This window comes from Ceratotherium simum, chromosome 7 (assembly GCF_057802395.1).
Source record: "Ceratotherium simum simum isolate JZ-2026a chromosome 7, ASM5780239v1, whole genome shotgun sequence".
In the NCBI taxonomy this organism is placed as follows: domain Eukaryota; kingdom Metazoa; phylum Chordata; class Mammalia; order Perissodactyla; family Rhinocerotidae; genus Ceratotherium; species Ceratotherium simum.
Window position 1 is genome coordinate 61,531,852 of NC_141906.1, and position 21,938 is coordinate 61,553,789.

General features: G+C 34.5%; 1 protein-coding gene across 2 annotated transcripts in view; it reads right to left on the bottom strand.

The window, feature by feature from the left end:
• Window positions 1-21,938, bottom strand: part of RDX (radixin) — an 80,808-nt gene that overhangs the window by 24,434 nt on the left and 34,436 nt on the right. For both annotated transcript variants that reach the window (XM_004427356.3, XM_004427357.3), the window contains exons 6-11: window positions 20,613-20,696; window positions 20,264-20,410; window positions 17,564-17,660; window positions 16,518-16,681; window positions 10,972-11,102; window positions 654-814 (exon numbers count right to left, since the gene is read on the bottom strand). In XM_004427356.3, the coding sequence (XP_004427413.1) occupies window positions 654-814; window positions 10,972-11,102; window positions 16,518-16,681; window positions 17,564-17,660; window positions 20,264-20,410; window positions 20,613-20,696 (784 nt within the window). The remainder of the gene's footprint in view (window positions 1-653; window positions 815-10,971; window positions 11,103-16,517; window positions 16,682-17,563; window positions 17,661-20,263; window positions 20,411-20,612; window positions 20,697-21,938) is intronic.

A 21,938-nucleotide genomic window follows, 5' to 3' on the forward strand; every position in this document is an offset into this window, starting at 1 on the left:
AGTAGTTATTCCTGTTTCAGTAGTAGGAACTTAAAATGTGCTACTTAGGAGCTATTTTTTAACTTTTATCAATAATGTATTTGCTACCTACAAAAGAAAACAATTGTATTTACATAACGCTTTATAGTTTGTCAAATAATCTCATTTGATTCCCCAACAATTCTATTAGGTGGTATTACTCCTTTTTCAAAAGGAGGGATCTGAGGCTCAGAAAGACCCAAAGACACATATCAAGTAAATGCCTGAACCAATATTTAAATACGGGATCTTCTAAGTGTCATAATACTCCTTATTATTTCCAAGTCCACTAAACAAACAAAAGCCCAATCAATTACAGCCTACAGTTATCTTACAGGAGTTAGAACATATTATCAATTTATCTAAAGCAAAACACCTCAGTTGCTTACGCAAAGTTTAGGTGAATCAGAATGTTTTGTGAGCAAGGGCTCCATTTATCTTTTGTTTTATGTGTAGGGTTTTTTTTAAGGCAGAAATAAAATTTTTAGGTTTATTTCCACACTTTATTATTAAGTTACTTGTATCTTTGGTTTGCTTTCCAGAAGGCATAATATACTTAGTTTTACAAGTTTCACTCCACGCTTTTGTCTAAATTTCTCTTTTTCTCTAAGACAGAACTAAGACAGGTTCCTTACTAGCTGCTCCTGATTCTTCATCTGGTCGGCAGCTTGTTTTGCTATAGCAGACTTGGCCTCTTCAGCAGCTTGACGCTCCTTTTCAAGCCTTTCAGCTTCTTCTTTTGCTCGTTTTCGTTCCTGGTCCAGTTCTAGAGCTTTTCGAGTCTGTTCTTCTAGTTCTGTCAAACATATGTATATCCCCCCCAAACAATGTTTAAGTCCAATTACTCTCATTATCAAAAAAAGCCAAAATAGTAGCAAGGAATCTAATCTGTACTATTTCTAAAAATTAGCACATCTGCAAATGAACATACACCTTGTTTTTAACTTGGAAAAAGCCTAATAATTTTTAAAAATCGATTACACAATTAAATGCAAAGAAATGAAAATCTTTTGTCATTCAAGTTACGTCATAAAGCTAGCAGCACATCCTTTATCTTTTAAAAAATAATTTCTCCAAAGTTTTGACCTAAACAATTTGCCATCTGTTTCAAAGATCTATAAAATAACACACTTTAAAACTTACATAAGTTTTTACTTATCTAAACTAAGTACTAGATAAGTAAGCCCACGATATTAAGACTGAAAACAATCGTTACTGATTCAAAATACGAATTTTGATGTCAATTATATGAATTACCGAAAATTTTGTGTTACTAGTATACATCTATTCCTCAGGCATGAAGAAAATTAATATTTGGAGATGAATGACACAAATTTTAATCCTAAGTGTACAGATGATAAAGTTTATTCTCTTTTCTTATTCTAATGAGTTGAATGAGAAAGGAAAATATTACTAGCACAAAGCCAAAAACTTTTAAATGAGTTTAAAAGTACTAATTTTAAATATTATTCTGACAAGTCGTTTAATAACAAGGATATTTTGTGACAGAAGACATAGTACAATGTCTTACAAAGAATGGCTCTCCCTTTCCATATACTACAGAAAAGAGGAAAAACTGAAAATTTGTATGTCATGAGGTTTAAAAGCTAACACTAATGTACACGCTTCTCCTTACCATCTTAATTTTTTGGTCTTGGTCAGAACTAATTTAAATAACTGCACTTAAAAGTTGGGAGGTTTTGAGACCGGAAGAAAAATGACTCTGGTTAGGCTTTCAATTCTTGATAAAATAATGTAAAAATTCTATGAGGCTATTTGGCTATAAAGATGAAATGTATATAACACTGGATGTCACCATATCTAAATTCTAGGATTATTCACTTTAGAATCTGCCTTCTAAAACTTGGACATCAAACTAACCTGTTAAACTTTTCTTATGGTCATTCTTTCCATCTGGTTGACTGATACATAAAATAAAGCTCATAACACTCATGGCTTTAGCATTCATCTAAACAAGCAAACAAATAACTAAAGAAAAATTTACAAATAAAAACAATGCTTTATTTTCTCTCATAATAAAAATTTTTTCTGTACTATGAGACAAGCAAGAAAAATAAGTTTGGGTTACAAAGTTGAATTTTAGAAAAATGATGATTATTGGGGAATATTTATTTTATCAGGTTTTTTGTAATAAATATCAATTTGAAGAATGGAAGACAAGGCAATGGTTGTTTTGTGGTATATTAAGAATTATGCTAAAAGTCTGAATTTTTTTAAATGTTGAAAATAAACTGAAAACTTCAAATCTACTCTAGTCCCTTCTAGAAAGTAAGGTTTTGAATAGCCATATATCCCATAAATGACCTCTCCTGTTTCTTTTCTCTCCAGTTAACTGAGTTAGAACAGAGATCGGCAAACTATGGCCCAGTGACCAAACTCTACCCCATGTCTTATTTTTGTAAATAAAGTTTTATCAGAACTCATACCCTCATTCAATGAGGCTATACAATACTCTCATTTGTTTAGGTATTATACATGATGGCTTTCATGGTACAATAGCAGAGGTGATAACTGCAACACAGATTGTGTGCCCTGCAAAGCCTAAAATATTTACTATCTAGCCCTTTACAGAAAAAGTTCGTGAACTCATGAAATAGAATATTTCTATAAAACAAGGCCCTCTAGACCTTGGATCCAGTTAGAACCACTGCAGAGAAGGATTAGATGAAAAAGGTGAATATCAATTTGTTTTGCCTATCTGGTTCATAAAAATCTAGAACCTACAAGTTTTGAGGTCTGGCATTTGGGAAGAGGGGAGCAAGGAATTGAGCTTCTTTTAGAATATCAGCTCTTTCAGGCCAGCCCCGTGGCTTAGCGGTTAAGTGCACGTGCTCCACTACTGGTGGTCCGGGTTCGGATCCCGGGCGCGGATCCTGGGCGCGCACCGACGCATGCTGAGGCCGCGTCCCACCAACAGCAACTAGAAGGATGTGCAACTATGACATACAACTATCTACTGGGGCTTTGGCGGGGGCGGGGAGAAAAGGAGGAGGATTGGCAATAGATGTTAGCTCAGAGCCGGTCTTCCTCAGCAAAAAGAGGAGGATTAGCATGGATGTTAGCTCAAGGCTGATCTTCCTAACACACAAAAAAAAGAATATCAGCTCTTTCAGGATGAAGATTAGAGGCTACAAAAGTAAACTGTTTCTCTCGTTAAGAGTATTGTATTAATGTAGATGGTTATGGTGTTTAACTGGGAGTAGATCAGGGAAGTTATTCTAAGTTCAAGCTAATAAAATTTGTGAAAGCTTCTCTTTCTCAATCAGGCTTGAACCCAAGCATTATTTGATTTTGACAGGTCTAAGATTTTGTAAGCCAAATGATCTCTTATCTTATGTTACCCTGAGGGCAAAGCTTGGAAACTATATGATTGCAACAGTATTAGTAAAAAGTGTATCAACAAACAAAATATTCCGAAAGGATTACAGATTTTTCTTCCTCTTTCCAGTCTAGGGCAATAGTTTATTAAGTACAGTCATCTCTCACTATCCGCAGATGTTCAAGTCTCTTATATAAAATGGCGTAGTATTTGCATATAACATACGCACACCCTCCTGTATACTTTAAATCATCTCCAGATTACTTATAATACCTAATACAGTGTAAATGTTATGCAAATAGCTCTTATACTGTATTATTTAGGTAATAATGACAAGAAACAGAAAGTCTCTACAGATGCAACCAATTGTTGGCCTTTCCATCCGTAGTTGGTTGAATTCGTGGAAGTGGAACCACGGACATTTGGGGCTGATTGTACCACATTTTTTTACCCTGTGAAAAGAACTAATATTATCGTAAAACAAAAGCAAATAGAAGTTTCATAATCAAAATTCTTAGAAATCATAGAATAAAGAATGTGATTACAACTTACCTACTGAACAGCAATTTTAAAATATCTGTACTAGATCTAAGCAAAAGAGTATCATGCTACCATAAAAAAAGTAAGGAAGATCTCTATGAATGCATATGTAGTGACTTTCAAGATTATATTAATTGAAAACAAGGTGCAAACGGATATATGTAGTATACTATCTTTTGTGTAAGACAGAAGAGGAAATGAATATATCTTTGTGTGTATTATGTATTTGCTTATTTTGTATACAAAAAAACAAATATTTAATACTCCCAGTAGAGTGGAATAGAGGTGGAGAGAATGCAACAGCCTGAGGCCCACGGTATTCTACCAGACTGAGAAGACAGAGATTTAGACTTTGGAGTTGCCGAGGCATATAAGTCTTGAGAGGCCAAGATTCTGAAAAAGAGTGAACAGAAAAGCAAGCCCCAAAATCTGCATGCTATTTCCCTTCAAGATGTTTGCCAACTCCTAAAATGTACACATATGGGGTGAGACACCAGGAAAACAAGCAAAAAGCTGTAAGGAGCTAAAGAGCTAAGAAGAGAGATCAACACTTTCTTGCAGCTGTAGAATCAAAGGCTGGAGTTCAGGGTCCTCTAAGATAAGAGGGCCCTGGTAAACATGCAGTCTTTCAGATGACACCCCCAAAGGGCTCCAGACTAGCAGTGAAGAAAACCATAAAGAGACCAAGCTTAAGAAAGCCTGAAACCCAGCTCACCTTCATCAAGATGATCTGCACATATTCTGCCTGTCAAAAGAAAATTAAATCCTCTCTAAAGAAAAATAACATCATCCAAAGTCTCTATAACTTTTCAAACACAGTATTGAGCATTCAACCAAAATTACCAAGCATACCAGGAGATGGAACCAAATAACTCCCTCCAACTTTCCCTGCCTCTAAAAAAAGAAAAACAGACTGCAGAATAGGTCCATTATCCATACATTGGAGTTGGCAAACAAGGACGTTAAAATAACCATTGATTGATACTGCTTATTTAGGTGAGTTGAAAAAAAAAGCAAAGCATGAGGAAAGAATCTAAGTCCAGAGGAACACTGACAACAATGTAGAAACTGATCTTCATGCATCTTACAAACCCTCTGCAAAGATGCCAAGGGCCAGAGTTCCCTTTATAATTACGTAAGTTCAATTTATCAATCTTTTCCTTATGTTTATGAACATATTCTCCTTCGCTCTCTTCTGGAAACTTCATTTTACCTTAAACATTTAGGTCCACAACCCACAGCCCCTCCATAGAGAAACATCTGGTAAAAATTCAGTAGATCTGTGACAAGGATCCACATACACTACAGTTTTATTTTAGCAAAACAGTGAACTACTAGAATCATGCATTGAAAAAAAAAGCCTTCCCCCCAAAAAAGATACATTTATAACCACTCAATAACCAGCAAAACTGCAAATGTGAAGAGCATGTGAAGCTCCTCCCGTGGCTGAGAATGAAAGGTTAAGGAAAGAAAATCTAAAAAGGCCAGACTTGGGGAGGTAGGGAGGACACATTAAAAAGCTGGATATAAACGCCAACTTGGAAGATAAATCAGAGTTATCGAGCTTGTCACCACATTCAGAAACTGTTATCAAATCCTCAACCCACAAGTTTATGGCGAAGGCATCCCAATAGCTGATCCTCCTCTCTTAAACTTTCCATCTCCAGAACCTCCTCTCCAGAAGCTCTCTATTCAGTAAAGGGTTATGAATAACTAGAATGAGAGGCTACAGAAGATGGGAGGAAAAGGAGAGTTAATACAGCAAACAAAAAGAGAAAACTACCAACCCAGGAATGATCTGGGAGGTGCATCACCTAGCAATACCATAAGAGCAGAGGTATATGCCATGAAACACGCAGACTATCTGGATTGTTGACTGAAACTACAGAGTCCAATCTTGGTGGATACTGAACTCTCCTGGATCGTCTGTCCTGTTATAAACTAAATGGCTCCCTATAACAACTTTTTCAAGTAATTATTTTCCTTTTCTTAACTTTATGATTATCATTTATTTATTACAGTATGCAATGTGCAACAATTAACAATTAATGCTATAAAAAATTATGTAAACTCTAATATGGAAGCTCAAGAATTGCCTTGTCTTTGAAATATGCTTCCTACTGTGCACTGATTGCATGTATTTTGTTTTATACCTCTTACTCATTTCTGAGACATGTCAGTTGCAAATCTCTCTAGATAACATGTCTAGAAACAAACCCATACATATACAGTCTTCTGGCTTTGTGAAAAACGTGATGCTATAGTACAATGGGGAAAGGACAGTCTGCAATAAATGAGTTTGAGTCAACTGGAAATACATTTGGGAAAAAATATACTTTGACACTTACAAAAATCAGTTACATATATGGACTGTGGACCTAAATGTGAAAGGTAAAACAAAGTTTCTAGAAGGTAGTAAAGAACAATATATTCACAACCATAAAGAAAACAGTGATAATTGGAACTTAAAATTAAGAACCTCTCTTCATTAAAAGACATCATTAAGAGTAAAAAGGTAAACTATGGAGAGAAGATTTTTTACAATATATGTAAGAACGCCTACAAATCAATAAAAGAAGAAAATCTTATTTTTTTAGTGGGCAAAAGACGTGAAAAGGCAGTTTACACATATAAGCGTTTGCAAAGGTGCTCAAAATAATCAATCATCAAGAAAATGCACTGTATTCACCAGAATGGCTAAAAAAACCAACCAAACAAAACAAAACAGAAACCCTTACAATAACAAGTGGTGGAAGTAATGGTGAAGATGTAGAGCAAATGAACTTGCATTCACTACTGGTAGGAATGAAAAGTGATACAATCACTTTGGAAAAATGGTGGCAGTATCCACTACAGCTGAGCATAGCTGTGACCCAGCAATTCCACTCCTAGGTGTGTGCCTCCCAAAAACTAATGCATAAGTTCTGTGTTCAAGAATGCTCATAACAACCTTATTTTATAATAGCCCAAAACTGGAAATATCCCAAATGTCCATCACCAGTAGAATGGATAAACTGTGGTATACAGGTGCACAAGAATATAAAAGAACTATAGCTACATGCATAAGTTTGAGCAAAAAGAAGAGTACGTGAATTCATTTATACGTAATTCAAAAACAGGCAAGACTATTCTCAGGCATAACACTGAAAGCACAAGCCACAAAAGAAAAAATAAATAAACTGAACTCCATACAAATTTAAAACCACTGGGCTTCAAAGAACACCATCAACAAAGTGAAAAGACAACCTACAGAACAGGAAAAAATATTTGCAAATCATAAATCTGATATTTGATAAGGGACTTGTACCCAGATATATAAAAAAACTCTTACACCTCAAAAATAAAAAAACAAAGCAATTGAAAAATGGGCAGAAAATCTGAAAATACATTTTCCAAAGATATATAAATGGCCAATAAGCATATGGAAAGATGCTCAACATCATTAGTCATTAGGAAAATGCAAACCAAAACCACTTCATATCCATCAGGATGACTATAATCCAAAAGACAAATGTTAACATGTGTGGGTGTAGAGAAATCATACATTGCTGGTGGGAATGTAAAATGGTACAGTCACTTTAGAAACCAGTTTGGTAGTTCCTCAAAAAGTTGAACATTGAGTTACCATATGACCCAGCAATTCCACTCCCAGGTTTATACCCCAAAGAAATGAAAACACATGAATGCACAATAACCAGTACATAAATGTTCATAGCAACATATTCACAACAGCCACACAGTGGAAACAACCCAAATGTCTAACAAAAGATGAATAAGTAAAATGTAGTATACATCCATAGAATGGAGTATTATTCAGCAATAAAAAAGAATGAAGTGCTTGACACATGCTATAACATGAATGAACCTTGAAAACACTATGCTAAGTGAAAGACAGTCACAAAAGACCACATCTTGCATGATTCCATTCATCTGAAATGTCCAGAGAGGAAAGTTTATAGAGCTAGATACTAGATTAGTAGTTGCCTAGGGCTGGGGGAGGAAGGACTGGGAAGAAATGGGAGTGACTGCTAATGGGTATGGGATTTCTTTTTGGGGTGATGAAATTGTTCTAAAGTTGCAGTGATGGTTGCACAACCCTGTGACTATACTAAAAACCACTAAATTGTACACTTTAAATGGTTAATAGTGTGATATGTGAATTATATCTCAACAAAGCTTTTAAAAAAATAGGTAAGACTAAACTCTATGATGATATAAATCAGAACATAAGTCACATTTGTGGTGAAAAAATGACTGGGAAGGGAGATTCCCTAAATGCAGGTAATGTTCTGTATCCTGTTCTGGGTAGTTACAGGGATAAACTCACTTTGTAAAAATTCATTGAGCCTTATTCCTAAGATGTATGCACATCACTGTATCTATGCTATAGCTGAATGAAAAAAAAAATTTTTTAATATAACTATAAATTTCAAAAAATCTCAGAAAACTAAGTTAGAGATTATTTACTTCCACTTGAGAAACTAGGAACCTAAGAAATCAAGAGGTCAAAATGACGTGCTTATGGTCATATTCTAAATAAATGACAGAATTAAAGCTTGGCTCCTATTTGTAAACAATATATATCTAAAGCAGACAATGCCCTCCTACTCACAACTACTACTTCTATCACACTATTATGCTTACTTCCTTCATAGCTCTTAAAACTACATAAAATGATTTTTATTATCTGTTAAGTTGATTGCTGTCTTTAATAAAGTGCAAGCTATGTGAGAGCAGGGACTTTATCTGTTTGGTGCTGTAGCCCAATACCCAGAACAGTGCCTAGTACACACTAGGTGCTCAATAAGTATCCAGAATGAGTGAAATCACTATACCCCAACTCCTTCCTGTGGTTTGTCTTTTTGAAGGTGGGAATTCACTTTGATATTTGTTGAAATAGTAACTGAATGCAATTCTGACTGTATTATATCTCAAATATAGTCACTAACATATCTTACAGATGGTTAAAAAATGATAAAAGAAGATAAATAATTTAACAATTATGAATTATGGAAATGTAAAATGGTGGAATGGTTCTATTTAATGATTTGTGACTCATTTCAAATAATAATGACTTCAATAAAAGAATTTTAAAAAATAAAGTGACAATAATGAAGTATAGAAAAGTTTCTTCTCAAACAAAAAATTCTAAGTTCATCTACTAAATATCATGACTTAGATGGCCAGAGTTACTGCATTTGAATAAGAATTTAGCATAAATTACAAGACAATCATGCAGATTTTAGGACAGCCTGGGAAAGCTTTATTAGAGGGAAAAAAGAAAGAAAAAACAAATTAGGTGTGCTCTGCCTTAAGATGACTGATTTGAAATTGTCTTGATAGGGATGTTCTATATTCTTTCTTATGTTCTATCTTCCTTATATTCTTTAGCGCTTCTTTACTTGAGTAGTTTTCTGTATGTAAATCATTAATATTTTTATTATACATCCTAAATAAATAAGATTGAAAGATTTAGTAAGTAGCCATTCTCTCAGAAAAGGTATTATGTAAATGAAAGTGCTATCATTCAATCTTTTCTCTAAAATCAGACCAGTATCATAAATTTCTTTAAACTTTCCTTTTTTTAAAACACACTTTAGTACATTCTAGATTTTTTTTAAAGCATTCTTCCTTTATAGGAAGGAATACTTTTATAAGTATTGCTTATACTAGTCACATGGCACCAATTCATTACTTCACTTTATTAATATTTATGTATAATATATCTTATTTGTGCCAGCCACACGGACTTCCATGAATGCTATCTATTTGTATCCTAAAATGCAACACAAAGGAAGCACTTCATGAATGTCTGCTTTAATTGATGAAAAAGGCACGTAAAGCAGTAGAAAGAGCATCAAGTTGGAACTCAGGAAACAAGTTCTGCCCTTGTGTTGTGGCCTGCAAAAAAGTCTCTTTTACTACCTCTGGGCTTTGAACTAAATAGTTTCTAGGTCTTTTCTAGCTCTGAGAAGTGAGGCTTCTAATGAGAATAAAATCCAGGTTTTTTCTATTTCTTCTCTTAGAAATATTATTTTCAGTCCTCTTAGAATTGGAATGATGAACCAGTTCGTGGATTTATAGCAATCTTTGTGACTCCGATACCCATTTGCAAATTATTCTACCCACTGCTAAAGAACATTGCTCCACCACTAGGCTGGTGTAAGAAATGAAAATAAACCTTAAATAAGGTTATTTTTATACTTTAAATAAGGTTATTATTTAATAACATTAAATACACTAATAACCTTATTCTATTTCCAGTAGAACTACTGGCTGATTCTACGACTTGTCAGGAAAGCAGGTATTAATTCTAGTTTTATAAATAGTGTAGATTTCATGTTACCCACAAGATCCTACTGCTTAAGAAGGAGGAAAACATCTCATTTTGCCCAATACCTTTTTTCTTTTGTTCTCCCCACTATTAGATGTTTGAAAGTAGAATATCCTAGAGTTACTTAATATAAACCACAATCTCTAAATCCAATGTATCCTTTCTACACACCATAGCATTTTGGTTATATACTCTAGAAGATAGGTTCTTCCAACCATGTTACCAAAAACAAACAAAAAACCACAACACTTCTACGTGTTGTGTATTTTTTAATATACTGAAATCAAATTTAGAGACTGTTTCAAAAGAGTTTATATAGTCAGAATAACTTAAAATGCTTTAAATTACTTAGATGCCTTAAAGTACTTAAATATCCATAAAGCACTGCATAAATGCTTTTGTTTAAATGCCAGAAAGTATTGAAGATATGTTTTTGTTATGGAACCCTGAACAGTAAGAGGAATAAATTAATATATACGGTCATCTACAATATATAATAAAAGTACACATGCAAATATTTAAGAGCTTAAATGAAAGAGAAAGAACATATGAGCATTGTACAGTTGAATGTGCCTTAATGAAACCTGTTTATGATGTGAGTCCACTAAGTATTAATTTGGCAAATAAATGTAATTATTCTACATAAGACAAATAAGATTTAACAGTAGTAAGGAAATACTATCATCTGACAACAGAGTAACAATTTTGAATCTAATGTCAAAAAGGAACTTTTTTTTACCTTTCTGGGCTTTCAGCGTCTGTTCTTCAATTTGCTTTAGACGTTCCATTAGCTCTTCCTTTTCACGTTCTATTCTTTCCTTTTCTTTTTCTGCTATTTCTCTTTTCTTCTTTTCATTCTCTAATTGTGCCCTTAAAAGGAATTGCAATTGCTTTGTTACAAATTAATAAATAGAAATATTCACATGAAACCTAAGTACTAACTGTGAATCAACTAAGAAACTACAGCATAAATATTTTAACAGTCTTCATTATACTTAGCTGTGTTCAAAAAATCATAGTTAAAAATATAGGACTACTCTGTTACATGTACATAGACTGGATTACAATGTATTTCTTATTGTGGGGTCACAATAAATATAGTCAGTGACTTTAAAAAAATATTAAAAACTTAGCCATTTTAGGAAGATTCTCAAAGGACACATTTACAAAACTGGTAACAAAGTAAAACTGTCAAAAACATCCCTTGTGTGCAAAGCATGTTTTTAATGCAGACTTGAGTGGGGGACAAAAATTAGGAGATATATCACCTGCATACTCAATAAACTTTGACAATAAATTATAGGTCAGCACAAAAGGAGTTAACTGCACAGTTGCCATACCCAAGAAAATGCCTTCTTTAGATTAGCGGAAGTCTTCCATTGGGGGAAATAACAAAGGCTTGAAGGGAGCACACAAGGCTGTTTCACTTCAAAAAGTTAAAATAACCTGGGAGGGCAACAATTTTCAATCATTAACAATAAATTAATACAAGTTTAATTTCTAAGGTAGTACCAATTTATGCTTAGCTACAAGATGGCAAATCAGTTTTATCTCCTTTGACAATTCCATTAGAAGGATAGTAGGTATCTAATGCTGTTTCAAAAATTCTCATGAAAGCCCGGCGGGAAAGACTGCCTCCATCATTTAGCTGCACTTCCTATGAGCCTAATGAGACTGTTTCTTTTAAATATAGCCAAATTCATTCATCAAATACCCACCAAGAACCTACCATGGGTCAGACTCTATGCTGAGGATCAGAAATATAAAGATTATAAAGATAAGAGTTAGATGAGACACTATGTTAATTATCAGATAATACTGTCTACTTAATAAGTTTAATCAATATTCAATATTCCCATCACTTTAATAGAAATAATTTTTTTTTAGTTAAAAAAAATTTGATGAGTTCATCTCTGAAACTTATCTGAGCACACCTAAATGTTCCCAAAAAAGACATCACTGCCATCTGCTGTCAATTCTGAATTTTAGGCACAAAGCCATGTAGTTTCTCAACTTCCCATGTCTAATAAACTTTTTGGCAAAGTTTTATCATCAAAGTTTTTTTTCTTACCCTATCAACATAAATTTAAAAACTCCTGCAGCTCCTAGATACCTATCTGCCCTCAACACAGAGAGAGAGTCCAGCTTTGGGGCAAACACGTCGAGTTGTGACAAGTGAGCAAGAGGTAAGATAGATAACTGATGGTGACCTCCTAGTACACCAAGCCAAAATATGAAGTTTAAGGGTCACCACACCTCCGATACTGGTTTTAATGAACCTTCATAGCATCTAAGAATCCAGGGCCTGGAGTTCATTCATGCAATGAGATCTCCACCTCTGTTCTGGAGTTCCCTACAGAGTACTTTCTCAACAGCCAGGAGGAAAAGTCAACAACTAACCCCACCCCACCCCGCCACTCCCGGACTTGGGCTCACTCAGCACGCAGCACATTCACCCCTTTCTTCCTATCCTATTTCAATCTACAGAGTATACACAGGTAAAGAGATTTAAGGAGTTGGGAGCCCCCACCCCTCTAGAAGACCCGAGTGATAGAGGCTTAAAAGAATGCTTGAGTTTCCTAATTTCCTCAAGCAAAAGAAGGGCCTGGTGGCCCCCACTGAGGCTACTGCCTTTTCTGTATTCTTTAGAAAGCTGAAAAAGCAGGCTGTTCATGAAAGCAAAAACAATACTTTTCAAGTAATTGCTAGTATGGCCAACAGCTACTGGTTTCCATGCCAGTCTGCCTGCCACCCTAGAACACTGATTAGCCTACCCAATCAGGCCCCAGCCTCCGCTCAACCACATCCAGTGCTGCCACAGTTCCCCAAGACAGTTACCTTCCTGTCTCCCTCCCTGAGGCCCTGAGACACTTCACAAAGACTCACCACAAACCAGATGTGAAGACCTGAAGGCTACAGTAACTCAGAACCTTTCAGGTCCAGCTCTGGCACATATATGGCCCCTTCTGGAGATGGGTGCTGGTTTTATTTAGCTTTTCCCTATCGATGTTTCATTTGTTCTTCCTCAAGGACGGAGGAGGTAAGGAGATATGCAAGCAGGAAAAAAGACTGAAAGCAACCTGGCCACAAGCAAGTTGTGTGTGTGGGGGGGTGAGATTTAGTCTTTATACTGAAAAATGAAATAAACGTACAACAGATATTTAACTTGATTATAATATTTAAAACATTCTACAAAATTTACTCTGCTGTACTCTTATGAGGCTTGTGTCTCCCATCTTATAAGAATTCTCCCCTGACTACAGCCATCACCAACTATAACACTCCATTCAATTAATACAAATGCCTTTGGCTCTCCACATCCCTTAGTGACACCTCATCTTTGCAGGCCTTTCTTATCTCCCTTATGAAACTGGAAGAGCTGGCTTCTCCACCAAGCACTGTTCACTTGCGAGGACCAACCTGGTCTACTCACTGCGCCCTGAGAATGCCGTGCATATTCTCACCCCTACACATTTGCTTATGCTGGCTTCCTCTTCTGAAAATATCTTCCCCTCTCTCTAACTCACAAGCCTATTTCTAACTTTCAAGTCTTGGTAAAGTCCCACTTTCCCCATGAAGCCTCTTGTGATTACTCTAAACCACAGCCATAAATATTTTTATTTAGAGTTTGAGTTTGGAAACACTCATTTGACCAAGCTGTTCTATTTCAACATCATAAATAACATATTAATAAACTATCAATTCTCCATACTAACAAGTAAAAAATAAAATATTTTAAAATATCTTACTTTTCAAAGAATATCACATGTACCCAATTATTTTTCTTAAGATTAAAAACTTATATTCAACTTCTATTCAGACTATATTAATAATATTAAAAATTATTATAATACCTACTATTTATTATGCACCAGATACTTTGCTAAATGCTTGTATACCACTGTCATTATTTCTCACAAAAACCCATGAAGATAGAACTATTATTTTCCTATCAAGGGTAAGAGAACAGTGGCTCAGAAATTACCTGTTCAAGTGTTAGAAGAGGATTCAAATTCAGACTTATCTAGCTCCAAACCCTGTATTCTGCGTGGTACCAGCTGTAGCCTAGTGATATAGGCAGCCAGCCATGACACAGAATATCTCATAGATTACCTACAACTGGCACGTGGGTATCTGACTCCAAATAGTGAAGTTGAGGCTCTGAGTTTTTAAATTTGCTAATAATTTTAGCCACACAAAAAACATTTAGGAATTACAGAATGCGTCATCATTCAATCTGGATGCAAATAACTTAAGAGCACAGACTGCACGGACCAACAACCTATGGTATATAATATTTTGATTGCAAAAAATCCAAAGTGATAGGGGAGAGAATATGGCCACATACACCAAGATATTGTAGGAAAAGAGGAGGCTTCCTTGCCCCCCATTCCCAACTACTGTTCTTGCCCAAGAGATTCCAGCAGCACAGGCAGCATACCTCTGAGCATTCCCCCAAGTATGCCTGCTGGCTACTTTGCCAACGGGCTTGACCAAAACTGTTTCCACATATACAGTTATCATTTCTCTCTCTCTGACCTATATAGCAGAGAATAAATGAAGACCTGGCATGCCATTTCTGAAAGACCTGCCAAACCACTATGTGGCTAGACTAACATAAAACATCCTCTAGGCATGCAAATGAATTAAACAGTTACTGAATTCCTACTGTTTACAAGGCAGTCAATAAATGCTTCCTAATGAAAGATTGTAAAATTTATCCAAGACAAGAACCATGGGATTGTTATTGTGTCAAAAAAGAAACTTAAAGTCTTCCACTTTCATCTAGGCCTTAGAGTAACTCAAATATAGCACCATCACCCAAATGGTACTTATTAATCGTACTACGTATACTAGAAGCCATATAACACTCCTCTCTGTGTGTGAGAAACAAAGGACAAACAGACAAATATATTTAAGTTAAGAATGTAAATAATTTATCAACATTACACACAAGCAGAACAGTTAGGACATATTATGGAGTGATGAGTATGAGAGAGAATTTCTTATTTAACTCACGATGGGAGACCTTAGAGACGGGATGGGAAGGGAAAGGAGAAAGAAGGTGAGGGTGAGGGTGGAAGGAGGGAAAAAAAGTTTTGTCTTTGAGAGAGGTAGATGGAAAGGCTATGATAGATAAGAATATATAAAAAGTAAAGCCAATAAAGAACTCTTTTAAAAAGCATGTTAGGCTCACATTGTGGTTCTAGTCTTAAGCCACATGAGAGCAGTAAAAAACGACAGAGCCTAGTCAAAATAACAATCCAACTTAGTCTCTTTAATGGTGGGGTCAGGAATTACCAGAAAGTTTCATGCCTATATAAAAAATGTTTTGTGATACAGTAAACTCCTCTAAGGCAGACAACTTGAAGGAAGCAATTTGAATTAAAATACCTGAATCACATAGAACATTTAAGAAAAAAATACATCATTAAACACAAACACTAAAAGTATGGGTAGCAAAATTATATCTAGCAGAGGGCCCATTTAATTATTAGATTCAAACCATGTTATTTTCAATATGTTTGAAATATATGTTTATACATAGGGCTCCTCAATTTTGCTTTCTTTAGGACCTATTCTATTTCTTAGATTACTGTGTTATTCTACAAAGACGTCCTCATTATTTGGTCTCTAATTTTTTTCAAATAAAGCATAAAGTCTAAATTGATCTAGAATCAGATTTGGGAAGTATGTTGCTGAACCCAGTTATCTGGTTCCAGGGTTGACAAGGATTTTATTCAATATCTTTCCATTTCAAAAACTCTCAATTTAATATATTTAACAGTATCTTTTTTCGAAAATCTAAGTGCACCATGGTTAAAAAGATCAGTGTCCTTGGCAGAGTACTAGTGTTATTCTACTCTGTTCAGCAACTTTTCACTTGAGTTCTATGACGTCATTGACACTGTTTCAAAGCATAATATTCAGCATTCTTACCCTGAAAAATTAAGACATACAAGTCACTAGGCAAAACAAACTTGAAAATTTTACACTACTACCTCCAAACCAATGACTGTCAGTGAAAAGCAAGCATGATAAAAGAAAAGCAAATCTGTGAAATCATGAAAGCTATTTTCTCGGCAATATCTGTCAAAGATCTCTAACTTGAAAATTATACATAGTCATTTTAAAAGAGAATGGTGATAATACTTCCATTCAATTTTAATACAATGAAAATAATGTAAAAATGTAAATTCAGAGTATGTTAAAGAAACTGAGCATTCTTAAATTTTAAATAGCTTACTCCTATTAATTAAGAATAAAAGGCTATAAATTCCATACCTCTCCAGCTGCTTCTGATGTTTCTCCTCCCTAGCCTGAGCCTTCATCTGTTGTACTTCAATGGTATCAGGCTTCCTTCTTCGCATGTACAGTTCATGGTTTCCCATACATAAGGCCAAAATCCGCTTATTGATTCTCAGACGAGGTGCATAAAAAACAAAATCCTAAACACGAAGTATTCTGAATTTAGTATCTTCCTGAAGGATAGTCTCTCTCACAATAATCTATACTAAATTTCAATATGTGGCACGAATTCTAATGTCGTATTGCACATAGTTTAGAAATCATAAATTCTCGTAACTCCAAGTGAGTATGCCATGCTTTCACATAAATGGTTCCTCACCTTTTCATTCCCTACCAGTTTTGTGGAGAGGCTAATAATCTTAACCCAATACATTAAATGTCATTTATTCTTTTTTCTTCTCCAAAGTAACCATGAGCATCTGTTCCCTTCACCTCAGAGGAAGAATTTCTGGTTGTTTCACCTTTTGCCATTAATCTCAAAATTGGCCCTTTGTTCAGGGCTGTTAAGTTTTTTAACCTGGAAATGTTCTCCCTATCTTTTTGTCTTTTCAATAACTAAGAGAGTTAGAAAACTAGAGTATACTTGACACTAGAGGAACCAAAGAATCTATTTAAATATGAAGATTTCTTAAGTTTAAGGCTTTGAGTTATAAAAATACTAAGTTCATAATGCAAAACACTATAAACAGAGTTAATTAGAATAGGGCTACCTCTGATGCATTTCTAGCCACCAACAAACAAGTTTTTTTTTAATTGCTTCTTGGGAATGGTGATTGTTTTCAACCACCTCCTAATAAATATTACCTACTCTGTAGGTGAATCTCAGTTAAAATAAAACTCTAATATGTTATAAAAAGATTAAAACCTTTCATTACTTCATGACTGGGAAAGTTAAACTATGGAACGAGAATGTTCCTCAGGAGCAATTCAATAAATGAACAATGCCATTCTTCAAGTGCTATCACAGCAAAGTGGTAGAAATTTAGAGTTAATGCAAAAAACATAAAAATAATTTTACTTACAGGTGCCTTTTTGTCGATTGGCTTTATAACAAATTTTTTGTCATTAAATGAAATATTTCTGATTTCACTCCAGGGAAAACCAATTTTAGGTGTTAACCTTAAAAAAATGAAAGCATCCCTTTAATTAAAAGCAGGAAACAGTAGACAAAATTCATAACAATTTTTGGGGGTGAATTTAACTGAATGACTAGTCTTAAAGACTTCCAGATTTTCAAAACGTACAAACTTACTCATAACATACTTTTGACATTATCTTTTAAGGTGAAATTTGATCAATTAAATCACATAAAACAGAGAATAACTATCCAAAGATTTCATAAAATGTGTCACAAACCTTGAAAGCACTATACTTATTTTCCTAAAATTACCTAGGGAAAAAAGTAACTAGAGTGTAGACCTGAGCCTCTTGGGGTTTGCACTAGCTCTGTTTAGACTCAGGCTACTACAACTGTTAGTTTCAACATGTTTAAGAAGAGAGGGGAAAAAAGAAAGCCTTTATAACTTTTCATGTGAATTATGGACATGTTACTAAATACAAAAAAATTTTATTTCCTTCCTGTGTTTAGTTTTAAAATGTTTGGATATCTGTGAATATACTAAAAACACTAAAATTTCAGCACACTTTAAAAGGATTAATTTTATGGTATGTGAATTAAATCTCAATAAAAACATTTTAAACACTCACAAATGTTTGCATAAATGGTAGAGCTAGAATTTCAATTCTAAGACTATACAGCAGTTGTCCCCTTTTACCACCCTACCCCCAAAGATTTAGGGAATCAGATCGAAACAAGTAATTTTTTCTGCTTTTCATATTTTACCTTTTCAGACTACCCATCAAATGTGTCACTGTTGTCAAATAACAAGAGTGTGAAATGACTGTGACACCTATGCTGGCCAAAAGATATCTTTTGTCAGTCTTTTGATAATAAAGCATGAACTTCTACCTATTTACAGTCCTTTTAATTCCTAAGCAGATTAGGATCCGAAGCACAGTGAAGAATTTTTCCTACATAAAACATTCTTTATTCTATATGCATGCGTTTTACTGCCCTCTAATGGCCACTGAGATAAGTCAAAGTTACCTGTTAAAAAAGAGACTACTAAAACAGTATTTTTAAGGTAATACTACACTATGTTTATGTGTTACTTTAAAAAATTCTGAAGTAATTTCCTCATATAATTCTCACAACAATTCTGTGAGGTAAGCCTGGCAATTATATGAATTTCAGAGTTAATAATTTGAACAGGGTCACAGAGGTAATTAGTAGCAGAGCTAATAAGAGAGCCTAACTAAGCTTTTAAAGTTGTACTCTACTTTTTAAAAAAATTGTTTGGAAATATAAGTAATAGATAAATACATTCTTATTATAAAAAGAAATTGAACTATGACAGGTAAGACCAAAGTTTCCTTGGTCCACAATTCCCAATCCCCGTCCCTCCTATCCTGAGCTAATCCCCTCTCTTTCATAGTCCGCATCTTTATCTGTATCCACGTCTATAATGGGTACTCTAATAGAATTCAATAATTTTTAAAATAAAGAAAAAGAAGGGCCGGCTCCGTGGCTTAGCGGTTAAGTGCGCGCGCTCTGATGCTGGCGGCCCGGGTTCGGATCCCGGGCTACGCCCCAGGGCACCACTTCTCCGTCCAACCCGAGGCCGAGTCCCACGTACGGCAACTAGAAGGATGTGAACCTATGACATACAACTGTCTACTGGGGCTTTGGGGGGAGAAAAAGTGAATAAATAAAATCTTTAAAAAAAAAAGAAGATTTGGGCCACAAAAATTAGCCTTGAAGTCATTTTTGCTTTTCAAAAACTTCAAAATTTTCTTAATGATATAGCATTTTAACTTGCTTTGTAATATAAATGAAAAAATATATCAGAGTAAAATTAGTAAAATGCTCTCTTTTGCAGTCACTGTATAGGCTTACAAATGTGTATTTTATTAGATATCTGTAATAATGAAAGTAAAATTCTGGAGCCAACCCAGAATAAAGAGAAATGCCTTAGGAGAAGGCGTTACTGGCACAGACTTGGATGCTTAAGTGATATGGTAAATAAATTAATGTATAAAGCAATTGTGGCTATCATTCCTGAAAAGTGCTATAAGAATCTGATATATTTTAGATTAATACAAAAACTAATACCTGGGCAATTTCAAAATAAAATTACACTGTTCACTATGCTTAACACAGGGATATTCTACTTTATTGATGGCCAAAAATATTCAAAACAATTCCTATTAAATATTCAAAAAAAGGTGTTATAAAATACAATAAATTATACATCTATTAATCACATTGTCTCATTGCTCCTGATTTCTTATATATGTTACTTTCAAATTCAACCTATATGCCAGGCATAACATTTAAAGAATTATTCTTCACCTACTGAGGAACAAATTTTAAATTACTAGATACAAACTCACAAGAGATCAAGAAGCACAGTTTTAAATAAAAGTGAACCATCCCATTTGATAAATACACTGAGAAGTAGAACTCTGAAACTGCAAGATGTTGAGAAGATGGAAATATGGTATCTGAAATCCTATGTGGCATTAACTAATCTTAAATTTGAAAAAAAGAAAAGTAGTAAAAGTAATCAAGCCAAAAAAGAACTTTTACAAACAGAATGTAAGATTAAAGCCACAGAGATCACTGATTAATGACTAGTTCACTATGCAACTAATTTACTTACTTGTCATCATGCTCATAAATATTCAGACCCAAAGCATCAACGCCTAGCCACAATTCAGTTCCCTTTTTGTTTTTTATTTCAAAATAGTTGACTCCATACATTTCTAGATCTTGTGCAATCTTCAAGTATTCCATCATAGAATCTTCTCTGTTGAAATAAAGCTTATTGTAATATATTTAAGGAAAAGTATCTAATACCAAACAAATTACAAAAATACTTTGGATTAAAATTTAATGCTTTATATTTATTCATATAAGTCAAACGACCTTTTGGAGATAATTCGATGTAATAATAAATGTTATGAAATAAAAATAATTTGAGGAATAACACTAAGAAAATAGCCAAATACCTTAGCATTCCCCTATGTTCTTCATGCCAGTTCTGTATTCTTTCTTCCCACTGTTCTTTTGTCAGTTTGTGTTGTTCCAAAACTCTATAAGGAAAAAAAAATCTCTGAAAATGCCTCTATGATTCAAAATCAATATTCTTTTATAAGTCTCAAATCATTCAGTAGCTTGACTGTGGTGGTTGTCATGCAATATACACGTGCTAAAACTGCACAGAATAAAAACACACACAAATGACTGCATGTGAAACTGATGACATCTGAGTAAGGTTGGTGGATTGTATCAACGTCAATGTCTTGGTTGTGATATTGTACTAAAAAGTTATGCAAGATGTTACCATTAGGGAAGGCGGTGACAAAGATATACAGGATCTATCATTTTTTATACAATTTCATGTGAATACACAATTATCTCAAAGTTTCTAGGATCCTGAAATTATTTTAAATACATTTTTTTTTTAATAATTTTATTTATTTATTTATTTTTCCCCCAAAACCCCAGTAGATAGTTGTATGTCATAGCTGCACGTCCTGCTAGTTGCTGTATGTGGGACACGGCCTCAGCATGGCCGGAGAAACAGTGAGTTGGTATGCGCCCGGGATCCGAACCCGGGCCGCCAGCAGCGGAGCGCGCGCACTTAACTGCTAAGCCATGGGGCCGGCCCTAAATACATGTTTTTAAAAGTTATTATACAGATAGCTTATGGGAATTCAAATGTTTCAAATGAATAAAATATTGGACAAAATGACTTTCTCAGGGCCAGCCCCGTGGCGTAGCAGTTAAGTCCGGTGTGCTCTGCTTCAATGGCCCAGTTCCGCAGGTTCAGATCCTGGGAATGGACCTACACCTCTCATCAGCCATGCTGTGGCGGCGAACCACATATTAAAAAAGAAAAAAAAAATAGAGGCAGATTGGCACAGACGTTAGGTCAGGGCTAATCTTCCTCAATCAAAAAAACAAAAGAGGAATACCGGCAATAGATGTTAGCTCAGGGAAAATCTTCCTCAGAAAAAAAAAAAAAATGACTTTCTCATTATTAACGGAAAAATTAGAGAAGAGGAGATTGAAAATCAGAATTCATAGGCCTTAATTCTTCTTTTATTTTATGTATTTACTTTGCTGCTAAATTTTGTTATTTTCTATAGGTAATACTTTATATAAAAATATACAAGTGAAAAGTCATACTTTTTTCACCACTCCACGCCCTCCGAAATTTTTTATTAGTTTCTTTTGTATCCTTCCAGTGTCCCTTATGCAAATATAAGCAAACACAAACAAATATTCTTATTTTCTACTACTATTTTAACACCAAATCAGCAAATTCAACA